General features: G+C 37.8%; 1 protein-coding gene across 1 annotated transcript in view; it reads left to right on the top strand.

Annotated features, from left to right (window-relative positions):
* The first annotated feature begins 564 nt into the window (after window positions 1-564).
* The window catches only part of SLC44A1 (solute carrier family 44 member 1), a 67011-nt gene continuing 42737 nt past the window's right edge, over window positions 565-24838 (top strand). Inside the window, exons 1-2 of the mRNA XM_072404358.1 lie at window positions 565-1184; window positions 14258-14347. Of these exons, the coding sequence (XP_072260459.1) occupies window positions 1161-1184; window positions 14258-14347 (114 nt within the window). The 5' untranslated portion in view covers window positions 565-1160. The remainder of the gene's footprint in view (window positions 1185-14257; window positions 14348-24838) is intronic.

The raw sequence follows: 24838 nt of genomic DNA, 5'->3' as shown, positions 1-24838 counted from the left end.
ACAGCCGGCTGTGACGCATATTGATGTATACAGCCAGCTGTGACATATATTGATGTATACAACTGGCTGTGACATATAATGATGTATAATGATGTATACAGCTGGCTGTGAGGTATATTGATGTATACAGCCGGCTGTGAGGTATAATGATGTATAAAGCAGGCTGTGAGGTATAATGCTGTATACAGCCGGCTGTGACGTATATTGATGTATACATCCGGCTGTGACGTATAATGATGTATAATGATGTATACAGCCTGCTGTGACGTATAATGATGTGTACAGCCGGCTGTGAATACAGCCAGCTGTGACATAGAATGATGTATACAGCCGGCTGTGACGTATAATGATATATACAGCCGGCTGTGAGGTATAATGATGTATACAGCCAGCTCTAGCTAGGACTTGTGACCCTGAGCCTGTATAACATAGTGAGCAGAGGGGGACAGAATGAGCCTTGTTTACACCCAATGAAGCGGCCTTCCTGTTGCTGGGAAGGATTTGTCTGCTGCCAGGCACACGGCTCCCACCTCCCTCATGCCGGAAGCAGTCAGTGCTAGTTTGTGTGGGACACAGAGCTGAAAGCTGTCTATCTATGCAGTGCTGCCCCTCAGTGTATCGCCCCACCTTCTTTGTTTGTAGTCCCCACAGACAAGGCCAGCCGGCTGGAAACAGCAACTACAAGAGAGTCGGTGAGGGAGCCGAGCTCTCAGACAGGCGAAGGCTGAGGAGAGAAGCAGCATTGCTTGGCTTGTACTGTGTGGCAGCCCTCCCTCTCCCCTGGCTTCCCTTCCTACAAGAGCCATGCCTGGCAGCACCATGCCAGCCTGTGACAGGCGTAGCAGATGGGACTCGTCTTCCCCTGCTTAGAAGAAGCAGGGAAAATAAGAAGGGAATTATTCGCAGGGCTGGCTGCATTCACTGCAGTTTTCTGTCAGCACCCTGACCCGCCTTCCAAAGCTGTTTTTTTTTCTCTCTCACTTTTTATTTCCTGTTTTTCCAGTATTTTCTGTGTGTTTTCCTGCATTGTTACTCCCTCCTTCCCTACTCCCCCCACCCATTTTTTGGTATTTTTCCCAATTGCCTGACACCCCCCCTGGCAAGGGGCAGAAGAGAAGGAAGCTGGTTGGAACCTGCAGGCAGGCGACCATCACTGCACAATGGGATGCTGTGGCAGCACACAGGTAAGAAACTCACTTGGATCTGCATGGAGTTCCTAGCACTGCATGTCACTTTGTACTGTGCTGCAGACTATGTTGGTGCTATAGGAAAGCTTTCCCAGCAATATGCAGAACATTAAAGGAGTGCCCCTCCTTTATACAGCCCTAGCTCTGTGTATTATAATCATGGCTCACTAAACAAAGCTTTAGGTCAGTTTGTAGTGGTCAGATCTTCTAAAATAAATGTCCCCTTTTTTATAAAATATAAATTGCTTTGTCTTGTTGGCTGTGTGCTTAGAGCCTACAGAGTGTAATAGCAATGCAATGCAAGTTTAATGGCAGGGAGCAGCAATTGAATGGTCATTTTTTCTATATATATTTGTACCTGATCAAGTGTGGACTTGTATCTGGCATTCCAGTAAGATGTCAGACGGACACTTGAAGCACCTTGAAACAGGTAAGGCATGTTTGGTATGAGAAGCTGACAAAGATGCTAGATGGTGGTCAGACGTTTGACCAACTTCTGGAATGTTTCCCAATCACTGCTTCTTAAAGCTTTGCAAGACTAGTGGGCAACCATTGCTTCCCTAAACATTGATATTGGGTGACCAGGGGGCAACCATTGCTTCCCTAAACATTACCATTGGTATTGGGTGACCAGGGGGCAACCATTGCTTCCCTAAACATTACCATTGGTATTGGGTGACCAGGGGGCAACCATTGCTTCTTCATTAAACATTAATTTTGGCATTGCGTGACCAGTGGGCAACCACTGCTTTCCTAAACATTGGTATTGGGTGACAAGGGGGCAACCAATGCTTCTCTAAACATTGGTATTGGTAGACAAGGGGGCAGTCAATGCTTCTCTAAACATTATTAGTGGTTGATCAGTGGGCAACCAGTTCCCCCCTAAACATTGCCATTGGGTGACCACTGGGCAACCATTGCTTCCCCAAACATTAATAGTGGGTGACCAGTGGGCAACCAGTTCCCCCCTAAACATTGCCATTGGGTGACCAGTGGGCAGCCAGTGCTTTCCTTAACATTGGTATTGGTTTTGGTTTTGGGAGATAAGTGGGTAACCAGTGCGTCTCTAAATGTGAACATTGACATTGGTGACCAGTGGGTAACCAGTGCTTCCCTACCGGTAACTATGACATTTGTGGTAACTGTTTGTGCTGTATTTATAAAACAGGAAATCTTCCAGGTTCATGTGTTTCATTGTCAGTAATTTATTACCAACAGGGAATGCAAGGATTCCCTGTTTTATAAATAGAGCCATTTGAGTTATTGCAGCGAGCACAATGAAAGTGTATAGCAGGCAAATCTTCTGCTAGTTATTGCAGTAAAACAATATTCATTGTACAGGGCTTTATTTGTGTGTCTTTTGGCTTAAACAGGCTGTTGTCACATCTGACACACTGACACTATCTGTTGTCACACTCTTCTGCCTTCACTACAATGATGGGGTTTTTAATGATAATTGTGAGCACTATGACCATAAACTTGAAGTTGGATGTTAAGGTGACCAAACAGGGAAAAAAAAGAGCTGGTCGTTAGTAAAATAATGTTCTCACGTCACACATTTACAGTATTCTGCAAAATGACCTGGAAATTCATACGCTGTGAACAGAATGGCAATCATTGTAAGAACTTGTCCAGGATTTTGTTAAACTGCTGTCATTATTTTTATTCTAGCATGGGAATGGACACAGCCGGCATTTAAATTACTTGACATTAATGTGCAAAACTGCTTCTATAACCTTTCTGTTAGGTGTTGGGATCAGTCAGACAGGACAGGAAAGATTGGCTTTTCCCCTAGGATCTGGTGACAGTGAAATTTGACACTGTGGATAGACATGTAGATGTACATTTAGATTTTTTCTGATCAAATGAATATCATCTTGGTTTATGATATCTTTGTAGATTTTATTGATAAATGTAAGACCTGTCTGTCCTCACCGTGTACTGTAATGAGGGGTAATGGTCTTTTCTGTTTTCCTATCTAAGTGAAGAATATCAGGTCATTTTCTAGTGTTCATTTCCTCCACTGGTCCAACACCATAGATCTATTTTCTGTTTTTAGGCTTTGTATGGCACCTTAACACACGATATAGAATCCATAAGTTCTTCCTTTCTTCTTTATTTAGCGCACCTTAACTGACCTCAGATTGATTAATCTGGGCCATTGCGTGTTTTACCGGCGTTACTCTTAATCTCTGCGGAAGATACACCTTTTAGAAAGCTATGTCCAGACTGCAACTAAACAGATATATAATAAGTGTAATAGGAAGACTTCACTATTGAAAAATGACAACTTAAGCTGTTGGATACTGCACTCAGATTGCAAAATGTAATTGAGCCTTGAAGATGGTTATTGTTCCATATGCTAAGCATGCCGTGGTATTAAAGAAGCCTATGACATAATTTGTTATATACTATATCACATAAAATGTGTAGTCTGTAATAATCTGCTGCTTATGTATGACAAATGTTTATTTTTCATTTGTTCAGGACTGTAACAGCTATACACATAGTCAGCTCCTTGGCTGTAATGTCATATCCCTGGGTGTGTTCTGTGTGACCACAGGGAGTTGTATTGGCAACCAACCCAATTTTGTAGTCATTTATACTAGTGCATAAACAGTTTGCTTTTACCTGTAATTTCTGCAGCTTGTACAAACAAGGTTTCATCATGACACCTGTAAAATCAGCTGATGTGTTTTTAATGTCTCTGCCTGTAAGGTCACCCCTCTGAAATCCAGGTCACATAGGACTTAATGTGAGCCTGCTGAGCCTTTCCATTTAGAACCATCCGGCTGAATACACTGACACACTCTCTCTGGAGCTTATTTCCCAGTGGACAGTTTGCTGCTTCTGTTTTTTCTTCTCTGGTCATATACTGTACTTTTTGGGGTTTTTTTGCAGTCTCTTGGGTTTTGAAAGCAATTCTTGTAACTTCTTGGTTTAGCCATTGTTGTAGTATTGTATGCAGACAACAAGCTGAAGCATTTACTAGTTGCTGTCATTAAGACAGATGGCATGCAGCTATTTGCAAGAACACCACTTTAGTAAAAATTGTAAAAACCTTTATTTGTTTCTTTATTTATTTTACTACATTCTTCTAGCTCTTTTTTTAGGTCTTTTTTAGGTCATTTGTTTTTGTTCGGATAAGGTTAACGATATTATCTTTTTCAATGACCGTGGACAAAGTATAAAAGCAAGGATGTTAACCAAAATTCTAACCAAACTTGTCACAAAAAGTTGAGGAGAACTCGTAATTCTGCAAAAATTTGCCTTTGTATAGTGCGTGTAAAAACAAAAAGGTGCTTTTTTTCTGTGCCCCATTGAGGAGATGTACCTTTACTACCTGGCCTGGATATTTAAACAAAGAGAGTGAGTACCCCTCTTACAGTTGTCAGGTGTCTGCTTTGGAGAATTTACTATTTTTCTACTGTTTCTGTAGGAGATCAAAAAATTGCATTACCCATCACATTTTTTTTTGTATACCAGAGACCCTGTGTTGCTCCACTCTTTGGGGGGGTGGGGGTGGGGGTGGGGGGTGGCACACACATTTTTACGATTTCTCCAACAGACAGCATTAGATTAGTAAGGTGTTATTTACAAAGAAAGTCATTCCTATTTATATGAAAATCCTGGCCTGTATGTACTTCTCTTCTATACAACTTGGTAATGTCAGTTACTCATAAAATGTTTCATTTGCTGCTGATAAATGGATCGGTGTGATAGAAATAGGATTTTCAGTGGGGGAGGGCTGCAGTGGCAGCCTCCATGCTTCCTTTCTTTTGGTTTTCCTCAATTTTATAAATTGGAGTTAGTTGCTTTCTTTATTTATGTACCAATGGTTTTCTAGATAGGTCTTCCATCTGTGATAGGTGTAATGTCTGACGTCATGTACTCACTTGCAATGATGGCACATGGTTAGGCACTGAATATATAAATAAAATTTAAAACATAGTAATATTTCACAACCTTCACACAGCTAGAGCAATTCATTTGTGGTATTTCCCGAGCAATAAAACCTCTACTGGATTTGTTTAGACCTTTGCACCAGGGTGCGGAAAGCACACTTACATTTCGTGCTAATTACATGTTTTTATGACCCTATGTGCAGATTTAGTACAAATTACATGTACTTGCAAAAACCCTCAAAGAGGAACTAAATTCAAAAGTGCCTAAAACTAAAAAAATACACCTACCTTCAATCCTGCAGCGCAGTTGATCGTTCCAGAGGTGTCTACCATCGGGTCCAACGTCGTCTTGGTATCCATCTCCGAGCCGGCGCCATCTTCGCCTATTCTTCCTGGTTGTTCCTCCTACATCACTCGACGCAGGTGCGGGATTGTGTGACATAGGTTGGGAAAAAAACTTGCCGATCTCACTGCGCTTGTGTGAGATTGGTAAATCGGTAAATTTTTACCTTACATAAAAGGGTTGTATACCCTTTTATGTAAGGTGAAATTTCTGAGTTTAGGTACACTTTTAACTTTGTTTTTGAAATTTTTATATTTCCAGTATGAAATTTTCCCTCAACCACAAATAATAATGTTTGGATTTCCTAATTGATCTTTTCACTTTTTAGAGATTTTTGGAATGTGGCTGTTGGTTTCCAGTCAGAATCTGACTATCGGCAGGTCAGGTTTTAGTATGGGGGCAAAAGGACTCCATAGGACTCCACTGTATTTTGCAGTTATTTTATTATGACTTTTTTATGCATTTGCCGAACTGAGTGCTAAAATACCATGAAAAAATGTGACTTAGGTACATATTATGTGGCTGGTAAATATATAGTCACCTAGTTATTCAGGCCACTAAATCCGTTACATTATTGAGCTTCTTTCATTGTTTTATTAAAGTAAAAAAAAAAAAAACTATTACTTACATTAACCTGTCCTTGGTCTAGTCTTTTGTGGGCACCACTATCTTCCCATGGGATGCCCGGATACCCAGCTTATCCTGGCATCCTTCACTGATCTACAAATGCTTTATTCATGTGGAAAGCACTCAGCTTGAATTAGATTGAGTTTGATTTATGAAAGGCTGGAGAGGATACACTTTCATCAGTAAAGCTGAGTGATCCAACACATCTGTAATGAATTTCTTCAAAGTATTTCGATATTAGCTAGCAAATGTTTTGAATCCTTGACCAGTTCCATTCCAGGTTTGCTGGATCAATGAGCTTCACTGATAAAGGTGTATCTTCTCCAGCCTTGAAGAGCTTTAAAAAAATCAGGCTTTATGACTCCACCAAGATTGATGGCTTTCATTTAGTCCTCAGTGTTCAGATATATAGCTTTTAACATGGCACAGTGTCATGTTTATTCGCCCAAAACTTGTCCTTTACAGACATCACTGGTATTGTGAAGAACAGCATTATACAGCAATTTATTTTTATATACAGCAGCAGTGTGTGTATCTTTGACATTTAGTGAGTCTTGTTGGAGGCTGAAAATCACCAGACAGGAAGTGTGCTTTCCTCATTGCCTTTCAACCAAAAAGAGGCATACAATATGATGGGGAGGGCATAGAGCAATGAAAGAGCACCGGAGTGTTCTACCAAGCTACAGAGACAAAGCACATAAGACAAAAATGTGTGAGACTGGAGGTCTACTTTAGGTAGCAACCTAAAATGAAAAAAAAAAAAACTCTGCTTCTAGCTGTTTTGGTTATCATGCAAATCTCCGTTTATGAGGCAGTTAAAATGTTTAGGCTTAACCAAAACGCTGTTTATTTTTTTTGCATTTGCCACTTCGGCTATAATGTATTGACACGTCATTTTGTACGTTTTTTTGCAAGTTAAAACAGAGACGGAGGTTGTTCTTGATTGCAGCTGACAAAGTCTGCATTGTGATGTGAGTAGAAAATTGAGTGATTATGAGCTACATAGGTAAGAAGGAGCATCAGACCCTTGTCTCAGAACCAGTGTACACCTGCATTGTGTTTGCCATATGTCTCAAATGTGTTTGACATACACTTTGATCAGTGTATTTTATGTTTAGTTTTCCATAATAGTCAAAGACCGATCTTCAAGAAACACAAATGCACATGTGTATTGGGCCGAATGTTGGTCATTACATTTTAACTAGATATCGTTTGGCAACTTTTCCTAACAGTTCAAGGGTTCTGTTAAAAAAAAGTTTCAAGGATATCTATAAAACATTAAAACAGTGTTTCTCAACCTTTTTAACATAAGGGAAGCTCTGCTATAATTACTATATTCACAGCATACAGTACATTAGTGTTGAGATCAGTAGGAAGAATGCCTCTTATATTACTAGCAAGTAGGAAGAAGAGTGTCCCCCTTACAAAAAGATCATTGGTGTCACTTAAACTGACCTAGAGTCACAAATTGCTCACGGAACCCCTGGCAATCTCTAAAGGAACCCTGAAAAAAACTGCATTAAAAAAATGTTAGTGGGAGTGGAGTCTTTATATGTTTAAAGTGGAAGTACAGCCAAAACAAAAAAAATCACACTTACCTTCAACCCTGCAGATCAGTCTATCCGTCGGGAGGTCTCTTCCATTGGGTCCCGCGCCGTCCCGGTATCTGTCTTCAACCCGGTGCAGAGGGACGCCAGGCGCCGACATCTTCTCTTCTTCCACGTTCTTCCTACGTCATCCGATCTCACACTGTGCAGGTGCGAGATTAGGTGACTTAGATTGGGAAAAAACTTGCCGATCTCACTGTGCATGGCTGGGATCGGCAATTTTTCCCCCCTATCAATAAAAGGTTTCCTTCTGTGCTCCTATTCCTGGGCAAATAGGTGTGCAACACATTTTTTTGTTGTGTTGCATTTAAAAAAAAAAACCTTATCTTAGACCATGTGACATCTCCACATGCTGGTGTGAGAGGTTAGTTAGGTGTTGTACATAGCAGAAACAGAACTTTTTGTAATACCCACATGTGAGGCTGAGCCTCCATGACTGAAAGAATGACAATCCAGTGATTGAAGGGAATGGCCAGGGATAGTAAAGCCGGGGAGGAGGAAAAGGCTAGATGATGCTGGACGTCAATCAGTCAGGCAATGAGGAGGGCTGTAAATCTGGATTACTGCACTTTTTAGGGGCATTGTAAGACTCCTAGTATACAGTGAAATCAGGGTAAAAAATGTAGTTAAAATAAGTACAGGAAATTGGCTGGCACAAGCTGTCCAAGATTAAAGGAAAGGCTGTAACTTTACATTTTCCATGTATGTAGCCAGCATAACTAACACAGGAAAGCTGCTAAGTGAAAAGAGCAAAAACAAAAATCTATTTTAAACATGCAGTCATTACATTTATTTTAGCAACTAGTAATTTTGTAGAAGTTAACAAACGACTAAACATGTTTGTGTATTTACTGCAAACTGCAGAATAAAACATTTTATAATGAGTTAGTATTACTGTCACGATTACACTTATCATTTAAACCAAGGGTGTCAAATTCAAATACACAGTGGGCCAAAATTAAAAACTTAGACAAAGTTGGGGGCCAAACTTGAAACTGAAATGGCACCGCTACTACAATTCCCTGTGTCAAGAAAACAGTCCAATACAGGGCTTAATGTTATGAGTGGCTGGAACTCCCTCTTCACTAAAAGAGGGAGCTGCAATTCATATTTAGGATTCCTTTGTGGGCCAAAAAAGGACGTGGTGGGCCAGATTTGGCCCGCAGGCCTGAGTTTGACACCCCTGATTAAAACCTTGTGGCTACACATTTTTTTCTGACCTGTCTTTAACCATTCCACAGACTGGCATAGTGCATTTAGGCTAAGATTATTTTTAAGCATTTAAATGCCCAAATAGCCTTTTAAGCATTTTTAAACCAAGATATGTGGCATAAGTAGAGTTAGGGGATAAAAGGGAATACGCTTCCCAAAGTGTTTTTGTGCAATAATGGACATTTTAACGCTTACCAAATGCTGCAGGATTCATTTTTTTTTTTAGCCCATCAGGAAAACACTCAGATGTGAACTGGCCCATTGAAATGAATAGAAACACTTGGGTGTAATGCTGGGGAAACAGTCCATGTAGACTTAGCCTTGGTACTAGTTTCAGTAAAAAAGCACTGCTAATAAGCAGAAGGGAAATATTTTTGACCATTTGGAAATTAGTTTAAATTGTCATGTTGTTACAGTTCACACTTCAGATGAATCTTTGTAAGCAGTGTGTATTGCAATGTGTGCCATTCACATGTCTTAAAGCGAAACTAAACTAAAAACAAAAAAATCATACTTACCTTTAATCCCAAAGGTCCTTCGATGGTGCTGGTCCTTCCCTCTATTCGGTCTTGTGTTGTCCTGGAATTCCTCTTCGTCCCAGTGGTGAGGAAGCGCCAAGCGCCGCCATCTTTGTTTTTCACTTCCTTCTTTTTCCTCAGTATTCTTAGTTTGTCACCCGGGTGACGCTGTGAAGGGGGTAAAAAGAGAGTGCCGATCTTACTGAGCATTTCCTAGGAAGAAAATTGCCTGAATATTGGGCATGCGCAGAAGGAGCAGCCAGAGCTTCCCAGGATGCGTGACGTAGGTATCCTGGGAGGCTCTGCGCTCCCATTAAAGCTCGATTACCTAGGGTGTTGCAATAAAAAAAAAAGTCAACAACAACATTTTTACCTTATTTTGAAGGGTTGTCTACCTTTCTATGTAAAGCAAAAATGTTGCGTTTAGGTACGCTTTAACATGCGGCCATAACTGTCCTTAATACTGCACATATATATAGTGAATGAATTCCAAAAGCCAATGAAATGGTTATTTGTGCAAGGACCACTGAGAAACTGTGTTAAAAGTCTGAAAGAAGTGGTAATGCTGCAGACAAAGTTATTTATATTGGGTGTTGTCTTTCTCTTGGTAAACCGTATACCAGGGAGTCGGCTTTTCTGTTTACTCCAAGGTAGAGGAAGTAGTTAACATTAAAGCAGTTAGTGGGCAATAGGTAAACCTTCTGTGGCTTACAGCATATTCCTTTTACAATAGTTGGAGCTGGTATTTCATATGATGAATGTTTTGCTGTGTGGGAAATGCTTTGGACCCAAATCTGTGGCTGAGCTTGTCTGCAGGTGTGGTATTTCCAGATCTGGTGACCAAAACCCGAACTATTCAGAGCACAACACTTCATTCATGTTTGAACATCTGCAGCTGAAATTCTGAAATGTCACCTATTCATCTGATATTTCATAAACCAGTATGAACAGTAAAGTGAAGCACCCCTTACCCTTCTCACAATCCCGGTACCTGTTTTTTGACATGTGCCAGGGTCGTACCTGAACTCTATTATGATAAGTGACATCCAACTGCTTAATCTGCTCTGTTTTATAGAGAGGGGTGGGAAAGTTGCATCTGTTGCCAACAATGCTTGTATTTCTGTCTCAGTGATGCCATTTTTTTTAACTTTGCATTCACAATTAGGGCTTGTGTCAATGGGCTTTTGTTCAATTCAAGTAGGATTTGGTTTCCCGTAAAAGCTTATGGGAGTTAAAAACCTGCTTGATGCAAGCTAAATACACCTGTTCATGAATTATGAGTGCTTTCAAAATCATCTCTAACCAATTCCATTGACACAAACCTAAAGAATTTTCACACAGACCCAGGAGGTTAAAGTTGTAACCAAATTATTTCTAACTAATAACTAATTTATAATACTGTATTGTACAGTGATTAGTATAAGCTATGTAACAATCTAAATACTATAAGATCTTTATAACATTTTATCATATGCTTAAAAATCGAATAATAATCTCTTGTTCACAGCTGATCCATCCGTATTGCATTTCAGCTAAAAAGGAGTGGCCATTACTTATATTTAAAAAGAGCAGATTTAGGAGCTTTTTTATCTGATCCTTCCCTCCCTAGTGAGTACAGGTAATCCCCGAGTTGAGGACATCCGACATACGGAGGGATGACACCTAGATACAAACGGGCTTCCCTGCTCATTGGTGTGCAGGACAGAGGTTTGATGGGGGTAGGGGGCAGTTTGCATGACTTGCAGAAGAAATCTTTTGCTAAACACAGCTGAGGTGTAACTCTTCAATGACAAACTCTGCAGTTGTTTCTTTTTGCATATCAAAAAAGTTTTTTTTTTTTTGCTTTGTTTGTGATTAGCTCACAGTGAGGATTTTATACAGTAACTGACACCTCAATGCCTAATATGTTGAGACAAACATCTGTGCTAATTGCATTTATTAAAATAATGTACATGTTCCGACTTACATACAAATTCAACCTAAGAACAAACCTACAGTCCCTATCTTGTATGTAACCGTGAGACTACCTGTAATTTGTTTGCAGATTTCAGGGACTCCACACTTGTTTCAGGTCACTCAACAGAACCAAGGATCAGAATGGCTGCCCCATAGTCTGTACCTTTTTAAAAAGCAGGCCAGCTGTTCAATTTTCCATCCCATTTGCTAACCAAAAACAGGATTAAGATTTAAAATCCAAAATTTAAATGAATGCCTAATGATTTTTTGCGAAACCTAAAATCTCTGCTTTCCATTTTCATTTAAACTTTGATTCCCCTATTATCTCTACGGGACTGGACATGACTTTTTGCTGTGCCTAAAGATTAGGCTTCAGGTTCTTGCCATTCATATTGTATCGGTCAACGTACCTTCCTGAGGAATACGGCTTCATTTACATGAGGCTGCGACAGATGAATGAATCAGTGGTTGCATATTCAGAATGATGTGGTCATGAATAATAAAATGTGAATGTGAGTATTAAGATATCTGTAAACTGCATATTGCTAGGCTTAGAAACAGGGAGTTTCAGTAATGATGATACCCATGGGAAAAAAAATTGAGGTCTTTAGGAACCATTTCTCATGTTACTTCTATTCTTTATAGCTTCAAAAAAATGCAGTAAAGACTAATAGGCAATGCATACTTGTGTACAAAAACTGTGTTTCTGCATGTAAATGTAGATGACTACTAGAGCTGGGGAAAGAAAGGCAATTCGAGAAAGTAGGAATATTTTAGGCAAAAGCGGTTGTTCCCCATGTTTAGGGTGGTATTATTCAGAATAATAACACACATATGTTTGTAGTTTAAAGTGGTGTTATTACAAACTATAACAAGTTCAACTAGTGGTTTTAGAAATCAAAAGTACGATGAAGGTGGCCACTTTGCAGAAAATGCAGAAAAATACTGGGAAGTTTTAATATAGTACAGTAGTACCTTTATCCATAATAATAAAGTGACCAAGCTATCATTTGTATGAAATAAAAGGTTCCTTCATGTAGTCTTGGCTTTGTTTCAGAGTAATCTTATTGTGAAATTAACATTTTCCTAGCCATGTCTTATTTCACATTTCAACTAAGGACTCTGAACAAGAGTTATTATTATTTCTAATATTATTATTAATAAGCAGGATTTATATAACGCCAATATATTATGCAGTGCTGTACAATAAATAAGGGTTGCAAATGACCCATACTGACACAGGAGGAGGAGAGGACCTGTATTTGAGTTCTGTATTTGTACACCTGTGTTTTAGGTTACAGATTGAAAACAAAATAGCTTGACAGCTAAGGGAGTCTCCTGTGATGATTATTATGCTTTGTAAAATGGAATGCATGCTGCATCTCAACACTTGTCTTTAAAGATGGACAGGCAAAGTCCTATTGTGTTGCAGCTCCTGGACCAAAGCTCATAGCCACTCCACTTTGTAGTCAAAAAAGTTTCTCCATAGTGGTATAATATTCAGGAGATTATGCTGAATGTATTAAAGTTCTCATTGGGTTCTGTTGGTTTTATAGTATCTCTTTTAATCAGTTTCATGTATATATAATATTTAAACTGAAAAGTTATTCATCAGCTTTTGTTTAAACTTGTGTTTCTGCATGCAAAGTTTTTTTTCTTAGTAAGTTCAAGTTGATCTCTGTTGTGTTTTTCCTGTTATCCAGAGCACTTTCTGTCCTGTGCTATAACAGACAGGGGGCCAAGTGACATCTCCTACAGCAACCAACATGATTTTTTTTTTTTACTTGGTAAAGGCCAAAACACCTGAGGCACTACTATCTGCTTTTGTAGAGCCACATAGTGCTTGTGTTTTACATTTCTTTCTTACAATACAATTCTATGAGGCTGATGTACTAAAGGCGACGAGTGTAAAAGCTAGACCGTCTTTAGTAAATGGGTCTTTACGTCTCAAACAGCTAGTATCGTCTTTGAACAGTTGTTGAGCGGAAAGCCTGAACATGACCAAGTCAACTACAAGAGAGATATCTTGTGGAATACTATAAGGGTTTAAGTTTTTCACAGACAAACATTTTAGCAGATCTGTTTCCTGAGAATTTTATTAGAATATTCAGAGCACTTTTCCACTAAAGGACTCAAAGCAAGAAAGGTACTTGGTACTTTGTGGATGGTTGCTGCAGTACCTACAGCAGAAACATTTATTACATCTGCAGTGTTTACAATTGTGTTTTCCCTGACGAGTTTAAATGACCGCCTTGAAGCCCTTTTCGCCACTGCGCTAATATAGTCAGAACCAATAAAGCAAATAGCTCTTTTCCTTGGTAGCCTGTGTTTAACAACAGTAATTGGGCCCAGTAGAGCAGATTACTTTATTTAGTAGTGACTGTACCCAGTCTTCATTTAGTAATCAGTGAAATCATTTTTGTTAACATGCAACACTGACACAAATAAATGGAGATTTTTTTTGGTGTCTGTAATGTGCTTTTTCCTGTAATATATGCTTCATCTATAACCTTGAATGCTTGGTTTTTCAGAGACCATATAAATGTGTGTAATGTTTTTTTGTATTAAAATAAATCGACCAATTTGTTCCAATAGTCTTGATACTGCACGTTAAAACTGTGATGCCGTTTGAAAACGAATGAATCTTGCTTTTAACACTGTTTGGGTTATGACATGTAACATTTAGGTTTTATTAAAGGAAAGTCATTTTGCAGAGGTTTTTCTTTGTGTGTAGGACACTAAGGGCTCTAGGTATAAGACCGGGAATCTAACTTTGCACCTTTTTCCAGCACCCCTAATATTAGATCTAGCTTATGCAAATTGCTGGTTACTCTGAAATTTAATAGAATGTTCCATTATTTTGTGAAGATTCTTCTAATTTTTTTGTCTTTTTGATTTTCAGAGCTCTAAGAGGGACTGGAGACCACTGGAGGAGCATAGTTGTACTGACATCCCATGGCTACTATTGTTTATTTTGTTCTGTATTGGCATGGTGAGTGGTGCTTTTAATTTTTTTTTATTACAAAGACCTCATCACTTACATCTTACTGCCCCATATAAAAAGTATTTTGCAAGCTTCGAAGTGTATGCATTATTATTTTAATTTGTGAATGAATTTCTGTATATTGCACTAGCCTGTTAAACTCTTTACCATTAAACCTTACTAAAATTCACAAATTGCTATACAGGCAGTCCCCGAGTTAAGGACATCCGACATATGGATGACAGATGACTCCTAGATACGACTTTGTGATTAACTCACAGTAAGGATTTTATACAGTAACTGACACCATGCTGCCTAATAACACGTTGAGACAAACATCTGTCCTAATTGCATTTTTTAAATTACATACAACTTACATACAAATTCAATTTAAGAACAAACCTAAAGTCCCTATCTCGTACAAAGCCTGGGGACTACCTGTACATGGACTTGAACGAGAATATATTTGTGCGTTTGTGTATAATATATAAACACACACACTTTTTATTATTTCTTTTGACCATCTCTCAGTTTTGTTTAAAGCCTTTTATATGCACACAACAGCACAATAAAGGTTTGGGTGTGTGTGTTATGTTTCTTTGACTCTCTGTGACTTCATAAGTTTAACCCATGGTCACAAACACATGGCATTAGTGCTACTTCTAGGCTCTCCTGCTGCAAATGTTTAGAAAATATATTTTCTATGTGCAAAACACTTTGGTCATTTCTGTTAAAGCATCTATATTATCTTTTGCACAGCAGGTGCAATGAAGAGTACAAATATTACCAGGAGGAAATACCTATTTAATCATTTATTCTTTCAACTCCAGTTAATTTACATCCCCTGATAAGTTATTTAAGTCTCAGTGTATCTTTATAAAAAGTACTCGTCTATTATCATCCTGGATGGTTCATTACTGTCCGGTTTTATATGTCTAAAAGCAGTACATTGTTTTTCATGAAAATTTAGTTTACAGTATAATATAGTAGTATGGGTATAATACATTTTGAAACACAAAATCATGTCAAAATAAAAATAATAAAATAAATTAATAAAAAAAAAAATTATATTATATTTAATCATTTTTTTTTAAAAATAAATATTATACTCATATTATGTACTGCTTTTACACATATAAATCCACTGTATTGCATTTAATACAGGTATTTAGTATTGAATGCAGTACAAATAGATTTGAATTTCCCGCCCCAAATGGAACGTCCACATGCACCTACGCCACCGGGAACTCCCCGGTGACTCATCGGGTGCAAGGGAGAGCGGCCGGAGGAAGAAAGAATAGGAGAATCGTGAAGGAGGACGCCAGCGGATCAGGTAAGCGCTTTATTTACCATCTTTTCCCATAGGTTTACCTACCCTGAGTGTGACTTGGGGTTACCGCTTGCAGCATCTTTTTCCTACCCCAAGTCACAATCGGGTTTACCGCTGGGGAGGTTAAACAGGACCATTGTAGAAATGTCAGTGTTGCTCTGGTCCATAAAAGCAATAACAGGTGAAATTGTTAAACACCTTTTTTTATTCTTTCTATTTCTGAAAACAAAAATATTGTATAGCGTACTGGTCCATTTAACCCATCCTAATTTAATTTTAGTTCTTCCCGTGAGGTCTGGCCCAGAGGTTTCCTGTTATAAAAGTCCAATATGTAATACCTAGTTTATTATTTTATTTGTTTTGTGGTATTAAGTTCTCATTCATTGTTAATTGTACCCCAAACACACCTTACCAATACACTACCCCCTGTTTTGCCAAGAGTCTGCTTTTATCTGACTTGCAGCTTTTGCATATTCTGCTAAGTGGATCCTACCTCAAAATTATACATTTTTTAATTTCCCTTCCAAACATACATTTAAATTTCCATTGATGAAACATTGCTTGTAATATACAGGTAACTGTGAGGTGGACCATTTTAAAGCTGCCAGATTTGTGTTTCAGCTGTCTCTTTTATTGCCAGTAAACATAGGGGAAGGCCCTCCCTTGCTATGTATTTTAGTGGTGTTTGCAACGTTATAATCAGCTTGACAATTATTGCAGGGTAGCAAGCAGAGCTTTCACATTTTGCTTCTATTTGTTGATTTAGTATAAAAGTAATTAGCTTTCTCTAGGATATTCTTTTCATTCCGAAGTTGGCTTTTTAACGTATTTTGACAACAACAAAAAAAATGTTCTGGCAGCCTAGTTATTGTGTAATCTAAACCGCAAACCAGTGAATGTTTCAGAAGAAGAGATTTGCATACCTTTTTCTACAAGGTTTTAACTGCTTTATGGTAAGGTAAAAGCCAGGCTTGTAAATTACTGTAGGAAAATAGTTCTGTTATATGCATTTTGGCTGGAAGGAATAAGGCCTTTGTTGATCATGAAAAACAAGCCTACATCATTATGCAAAGTATAACAGCTGCACCTCTTATTGCTCATCTGATGTGGATATTGTAATGATATCTTTTCCCTAAATTTTAAAATTTTAGTATTTTCTTTATTTGTTTTTAGAATGGAAGGTACACTTTTAGTTCCTTTTTTTTAGTAACCTTTAAAGAATATTACCCCTCCCCCCAGACCCTTTCCCCTTAACTACTTGCAGTATGAAATTTTGAACCTGTAACGACTCTGTGATGATTAATTTACTTGGACTCACTTCAATACTTGCCTTATCAGATCCTTTCCACATTTAGTCTTTATGATCCTTTACACTTCTATGTGGAAGAATAAAGCATTTTTTTAGGAAGTTTTGCTTTTTGAGATCAGTCCTAAGATTTAAATAACATTGAAATAAAAGTTAAAGTGGTGAGATTATTGACATTCTGCTCTGAATATTGAGAATTAATTGTCCCATGGTGCCTTTAGCTAGAAAGGTAATTGTATTGCTTGGTAAGAATGTTTTAAATACTTGGATATCCCTATCCTGGTTCATGCCTTATATTGAAGTTCCCAGTAAGTTGGTAAAAATGTTTACTGTAACTTACGTCAAAAAGAATACTAGCCCTGCAGTATTTTTTCTGTGTGTATAAGTTTTATTTTAATAGAACAGTACAGCTGTCGACTTGACACTTGTTATGAAAAATAGGCAGTTTCTGTTGATTCTGCTTAATGTTTACACAACCAAAGTAGGTGTCCATAATTAAGATCCCAATGGCCTATAGTTGTCTTGCAGGGTTTTTTTCTCCCCATAAAGCTGTAGTTTGATTAAGTGAAATAATTGAAGCTCTATTCATTCCATAGTGACATTAGGATGCTTCTGTTAGTGTAAAAGTATTAATTAATTAAACTCTGAAGCTGTGTTTAGCTGCTCATCTTATCAGGTAAGCTCATTAGATTGTTATGGTAAATATCACACATAAATAATGTATGTACCAATTATTGAGGCAGTGTGAGTGACAAAGGGAATTTAATGGGCGCTCTGTATTCTGTACATGGGGCATAGTGATCTGTCATGCAAGAGCAAATCTGTGAAGCTGATCAATGGAATATGAGAATTTTTTTTCTTTTCATGTGTACTATACTCTTCATGTATACTGTGCTAATACATTTTTGTTATTCATCTTCTAAATATATATTTTAGTTACGTGCTATCACCTGGTTGGGTGTGTTTGTATACATGTGTTTGTGTGTGTGTGTGTATATATTATTTATATATATATATATATATATATATATATATATATATATATATATATATATATATTATAGGCTGAATCAGATTTTTTTTTTGACAATCGCAATACATTGCAATTTGATCAGATAATGTGGAATGATTAGCAGGAAAGTCTCACATTTTGAATGCACCCCAGAATTCAGGCAAAATGAGGATATTGAATCATTTATTGTAACATAATTTTTATGTCACCGATATGATTTGTGACATTTACATGAATATCCGTTGGTTTATTTCAAAGTATACAAGGAGAGATAACAGATTTGCAAATAATAATAAACCATAGGATACTTAATGTTATAAGGACAGATATAACAAAGGAATTAGATATAAGAGAAGAAACTTAGCCACAGAAAATACTTGCTATCCCAAGGAGTTCCACCCATTTTAGCAGATTGGAAGATGCTCAGACACTGCATATCACAGGTTTTGGTAGGGATGCCAGATCAGGCGAAGAGCTGTGCTTTAAATTCAGCAAGAAATGAAAGGATGGTCAGTGCTTGAATATAGCTCACCAATGTTAATCTATAATCGGCATCTCATCCTATTCGAAGCTTACCTTATAGTAAGACAAGTAAAGTCTCTTCAAAATTAAAAACTCTTCTAGTGTTTCCCTGCAATTCGGATGTCCAGGAACTACCAACCTACTCATCCAAACAACTCAATCCCGACCTACTAGATTGTAAGCTCTTCAGGGCAGGGTCCTCTCCTCCTGTATCACTGTCTGTACTAGTCTGTCACTTCCAACCCCTATTTAATGTACAGCGCAGCGTATTATGTTGGCGCTATATAAATCCTGTTTATTAATAATAATAATAATAATAATAATAATTATACCCATCCCTGGACTTGATTTATTAAAGCTCTCCAATGCTATAGAGGATGCAATTTCATCATTGAAGCTGGGTGATCCAGCAAACCTGGAATAGATCTGGTCCAGAACTGCAAAATTGGCTAACCATTAGCAAATTACTTTTTAGAAATTAATTCCAGGTTTTCTGTATCACCCAGCTTCACTGATGGAAGTGTATCCTCCCCACTAATGAAAGTGTATTCAGGCCCACTGTGTCAAAGGACACATCTCCTGCATCCCTTTAGAGGTTACTGCTAATTTCTGTGCTATCAAATCACGTAAGTTACATTGCATAGGGAAATTCTTATCCCTACTGACCAGTATGAACATTTGTTTTAATCTTTGGTTTCATTGCACACATATAAGTAGCCACCTATAAAGGAATACCAGGAATGTGTTCATTCACATAGAACTGTGAATGTATTGGAGAAATGTCATCTACTCATTGGCAAACATAAAATTTCAGAGCATGTTTTAGGTTTTTTTTTTTTTAAGGGTATTTTTTGCCTTTTTACATTACACTGGGAATTGCATTTTTAGTTAGATCTTACACTTTTTTTTTTTTTTTTTTTTTTTTTTACAAATTTTTGAGTGCTGAATCCAGAAATAACCCCAGTTTTTTTGCTATCACATGCAGTTTTTACGATACTGGGTACCCTCCACAAAACATACAAACTTGACATACAATGAAAAAATAATGAAATAACAACTTGAATATACTGTTTATTTAAATTTCTTTTGTTCATACCAAGGATTTATTGTTACTCTGTGAAATTTTTTTTAAAGTTAAAACATTTGAAAATTAATTGGGTAAGCGGTTAAGGTAAAAATTTACGCTTATAGCTTTTCCTGGAGTGCTCAGTGTTAGGACAATCCCGCCGGATGCTCCAACAATAGTCAGCCATCATATGTACATCCCATCTACCCTGATACCGTCCTTCCATGACCTTCAAATCTTGGTGGAATCGTTCACCTTGCTCATCACTGACTGCACCAAGGTTTTCTGGGAAGTTAGAAAGATGGCTATGCAGAAAATGCACCTTGATGCTCGATGTTTTAGGGCAGATCTTGGAGGCCAATTCCTTTGCACCCAATGCCTCTCAAGAGCTCTACTGTCCCACATGGACAGATAACAGGGATACTTGATGTATTCGCATTGCTGACCAAGAAGGAAACATACCATTTTAAGGTCAACACAGATACCCAATTGTGTTAGTGATATTGCAACAACTCAATGACTCTCTTTAGGTCTGCATATTCTTCATAAGGAGAAACTGAATGGTCATTTGGGACTAACCCAAACCTATTGCTGTTGTGGAGGAGGACACACTTTAAGCCACACTTTGAGCTATCGATGAATAGTTGCCATTCAGTTGAGTTATAGATTGGAATTCCCAATTCCACCATTAACTCCCCTAGCGGTATTCCCGAATGTGACTCGTGGTGGATTTTCCAGGTCACAAGCGGTAATCCCAAGTCACACTAGGGTTTGCATTAAACTTAAAAAAACCCCATCTACCTTGCTCCGTCAGTGTCCTGCTTGTCCCCGCAGGTCCTGGGGACACGTCCTTCTCCTCCAGCTGCGAAGTGTAGAGACGATCTCCGGGGTTTCCCAGTGATGTTGGTGTGGGTGAGAGGATCAGCGGGAAATTCAAATAATTTTGTATTGGATTCACTACAAAATAGCTGTATTGAGTCCAATACAAATAACTTTTCATATAATATATATATATATAATTATATTATATTATACCAGTTACTGTATGGCTAAATTACATGTTTAACATTTTTTTTAACAGATTTTTTTATTTAAAGTTTATTATTAAGTTTTGGACATATTTTGGTGAGTTATGCCTAAGAATTTTAGCCTACAATGTAAAATAAATTTCCATGCAATTTGGACAGAATTGCATTGCTAGGGGGTTAAACCAGGTATGTTATGGCAATACACAAAGCCACTGTCAGTTCTAAAGTACTGCAGAAATGCAATTTCTCTGGTTCGAAAGTACAATACCTTTGTTCCTTTTTCAAGTAAGTTTTTCTCACGCAGTCTTGATGCTAGGAGTTCCAAAGCCTTATTCAATTGTCCCAAATCACTGAACTCATGCTGATCAAATCCCCTATGAACAGAGTCCTCTTCAATTTCAAACTCTTCATCATTGTTGTCACCTAGTTCATCACCATAATCATGTTCTTCAAGAGAGGGTAGTGTAACGAAAACCGGCACTAGGATTTCATCTGAATGAGCCACTGCGTGTTTTTGGCTGATGGTAGACTAGGATACTCTGTTACATTTATTTTTCTTGTTATATCCTGAAGTTTTCACTATACAAAAGTAACAGTCACTGAAACAATATCCTGGCTCTCACCAAACCATTGGTATACCAAATGGCATCTTATCACCTGTTCCCTTTGTCCACATCCATAAACCCCCTACACACTGCACACTCTACAAAGGGCCCAAGACTTATCTTGATCACCAAGTTTAGCTTTGAAATATGCCAAATAAGCTTGCTCTACAAATATGCTGATGTTCGCCCTTTGATTGGGAATGGTTAAACTGCCACAGATATAACAAAGTGAATCAGGGTTGTTTAGGCACTTACGACAAGAAACAGCAGAGCCAGACATGATCTGAAAGAAAAGAAATACGTGTGTATGTAGAAAAATAAATTTTGCTTATTCACTTTCACATTCAAGTAGAGCCGCGCACAACCTCTGACCACACTTGTCTTGCAAGTAAATAAATAGTCTGTACAAATCCGCAGTACAGTAATCGCATTATTATAAGCAGTAGATAAAAAAACTGACTGCACTTTCAGAATCAGCATATACCTATTTTAGTGTAAATAAGCTTGAAAATTGAAGTGAACAAAAAATGTGTTCAAATCTTTTATCCAGTGTTATTTATTACAAATGAAGACTAACATGTACATTAAGTAGTGTTGCTGCATTTGTATTTTGGTTTGCCTATAGTTCTTTAAGGGCAGGTTCACATCTTCATCTTCATTGCACAGATCACTGTGCCTGACACCATGCTCGCCACCCAGCACTCACACAGCACCAGTGCTCTAAAAAAAAAAAGAAAAATAAGCAACGTCCGCACATGTGGGGCTGCTATAGGGAAAAGCTACAAACAGCATCTCCCCAAGCAACAGCGTTTCCTGGCATGAGTAATTGCACCGCAACCTCACTACCAGTGTGAATTAGCCCTAAGCATTGTTCTATGCTGCTCCACAAGCACCAATAATACTTTGATTTTTTTGGTACATGTGGCAAAAAAAAAAAAATAGCTTTACTCAACAAAAAATAATGAGGTAGAAACAGTTGCTGATTTTACCGGATGAAGAAAAAGGCCTTTCTTTGGAGATGGTAGGGACATGAATAGGTCGAGCTGCTATGCAGCTCACTGCTGGCAGTATTTGCATATGAGCAATAGATATAGGTAGGGTCTTCCATGTTCTGGCCTTATTATGCCTTTTTAAAATCAAGAAATATATGAACTGCGCTTTTCATCTTTTTGCTACATATTCTCAGTGACAGGGAAATGCTTAGTTTGTAAAGCTGCGTACACACTTCCAATTTTTATCGTTGGAAATGAACGACGAACGAACGACGAACGATCGATTGGTCAAAAATCGTTCGTAAAAAAAGTAACCAACGACGCCGACGAACGAGAATAGTCGCTGGAAATGAACGACCGGACCGGCGGATCGGATTGGACGACGATCGTTTACCATCTATCGTGTGTACGGTCGTTCATTGATCGTCCATGGTCTGAGCATGCGTGATGAACGAACGTTCGTTCACTTCCTGTCGTGCACGTCACTTCCTGTATCGCTCAAACGATCGCATCTATTGTGTGTACAATATCTGCGAACGATCGTGTCGTTATCTGCATGTACAGGATCGGTGCTATACGATCGTTCGCCGATATCGTGCAGGATCGTTTGTCGTTCATTTACCAACGATAATTATTGGAAGTGTGTACGTAGCTTAAGAATGGAATTTGATGACCACACAAAACTGAAAAATGCATTTTATTTGGAAATGCATCTTCATGGATGTCTGCTTGGCTGCCTCTGTCTGAGAAATTATCAGTATGATATGGAATGGAGCAGTGTGACTTTGAGTCTATATACTGCTTGAAGAAAGGATTTAGCCATGCATTCCCAGTAAACACTGCTAGCCTTCTTTTTCAGACAAGATCAGGAATTTATTGATGTTGCTTAGCTTCTCTAAGGCTGCCTGTCCCTGATAAATTGTAAAAAGGAGAAAAGCCTTCTCCTTGCTGTTTTCATATAACCCCAAAGGTTAATGAATAAGGCTATGGAAAACCATATTTCTGCAAAATTATTGGAATTTGTGGTTATATAGGACACAAATAAAAAAAACTGTGCTTTTTTTGTGTTTATTACTGTAAATGTTTTTAAACATCTATAGAGAATGAAGTTACATTTAATGTCCAGTGGTCCAATAGTATGTCAAGTATAAAATAACACCCAACAATGTAGTTATATGCTTGGGTAGTACCACTACAACAAACACAAAAACCCTGTTGGGGCTGATTTCTTAAACCTCTCCAAGGCTGGACAGGATACATTTTCATCAGTGAAGCTGGGTGATCCAGCAAACCTGGAATGGATTTCTTAAGTCATTTGCTAATTGTTAGCAAATGTTTTTAGTTCTGGACCAGATCCATTCCAGGTTTGCTGGATCACCCAGCTTCACTGATGAAAGTGTATTGAAAGAACCCTGTCTGTGGGCTTACAGCTCAGAGGAGAGCAAGGTGGGAAAACTAGGTAAGATGACAAAGATGACAAGTTTTTTGACAACTGGTGTGGGAGGCACAGAAGCAAAAATGTCAGGATAGTGATTGACTTATATTTTTGCAGACTATTTAGTGCATACTTCAAGGTAATGGTCTGAGCATAGTGGTGATGTAGAAGAATATTCCAATAGAAAGAAGTAAAAGTTTTAGTTGCCACCAGCTTAGGTGTTACTGAGCACAAAAAAAAAATTCTGACTACAGTAATTTATAAAATATCTATTTCTCCACACAGGTTTGTTTTTCAATAATGAATATTCATTTTACTATGTTAAGGTATTACACTGAAAGGGAAATTGTGACAGGTTGCTTTGGATTGCTTCAGTATGAAGTTAGTTATTTTGGCCTAACCTATTCAATCGTAAAGTGTATATAAGTGCAGGTACATCTGATCAGCATTTATATACTTAAGTATACACCAAGATTCCCTTACTCTCCAAATACCATTAGAAAGAGTCTCTGTTTATACTCCTTAACACCAAGTGGCTTGTCCTGTAGCTACATTTATCTATCTAGTTTGACAGCTCAGAGCTGTCAGACAGGTTGTTTCAGAACATGTCACATGGAGATCAAAATTCCATCTTGTGGCCAGCAATAGTGCACTTATTAGAGCATTTAATTATCCCATTATATTATTAGTTATTATATATACAATATTTATGCAATACAATAATTGATCATAATCAAATGTTTGTTATTCCAAGAGAATGCTAAAAGTATATTTATAATCTGCTCACAATTCGCAAGATAGGCTTGATTTGTTATGAACAAAAAAAAAAAATCCTTTATAGATTTATAGGGGATTTGTTTATAAAGTCTGAAAGTCTTCTTTTAAAAAAAAAACTTAACTTTTGCAAATACTTAAATTAAAAGAAAAATGTTCTAATTTACACTATTTTCCATTATGCTGGGATAATTTCATTAGATTGAGAATTAAATTAAAAAAATGTACTCCTAGTTTAATGTATTACCAATAACAATTTAGGATTCCAACATTCCTTCATAATTGAATGGAATTAATTGGTGTAGATTTTCTGTTGACATAAGTAGAAAAAATGTAATCAGGAGCAATATTAACCACCTAGCCCTTAAGCCCGACCTTCGTACGGGCAAAAAAAAATGGCTAGGATGGTTAAGCCCGTATTTTTGTCACA

The sequence above is a fragment of the Pyxicephalus adspersus genome, chromosome 3, assembly GCF_032062135.1.
Source record: "Pyxicephalus adspersus chromosome 3, UCB_Pads_2.0, whole genome shotgun sequence".
NCBI lineage: Eukaryota > Metazoa > Chordata > Amphibia > Anura > Pyxicephalidae > Pyxicephalus > Pyxicephalus adspersus.
The sequence above is the reverse complement of the archived record's forward strand: the minus strand, read 5'-3'. Positions and strand labels throughout refer to the sequence as shown.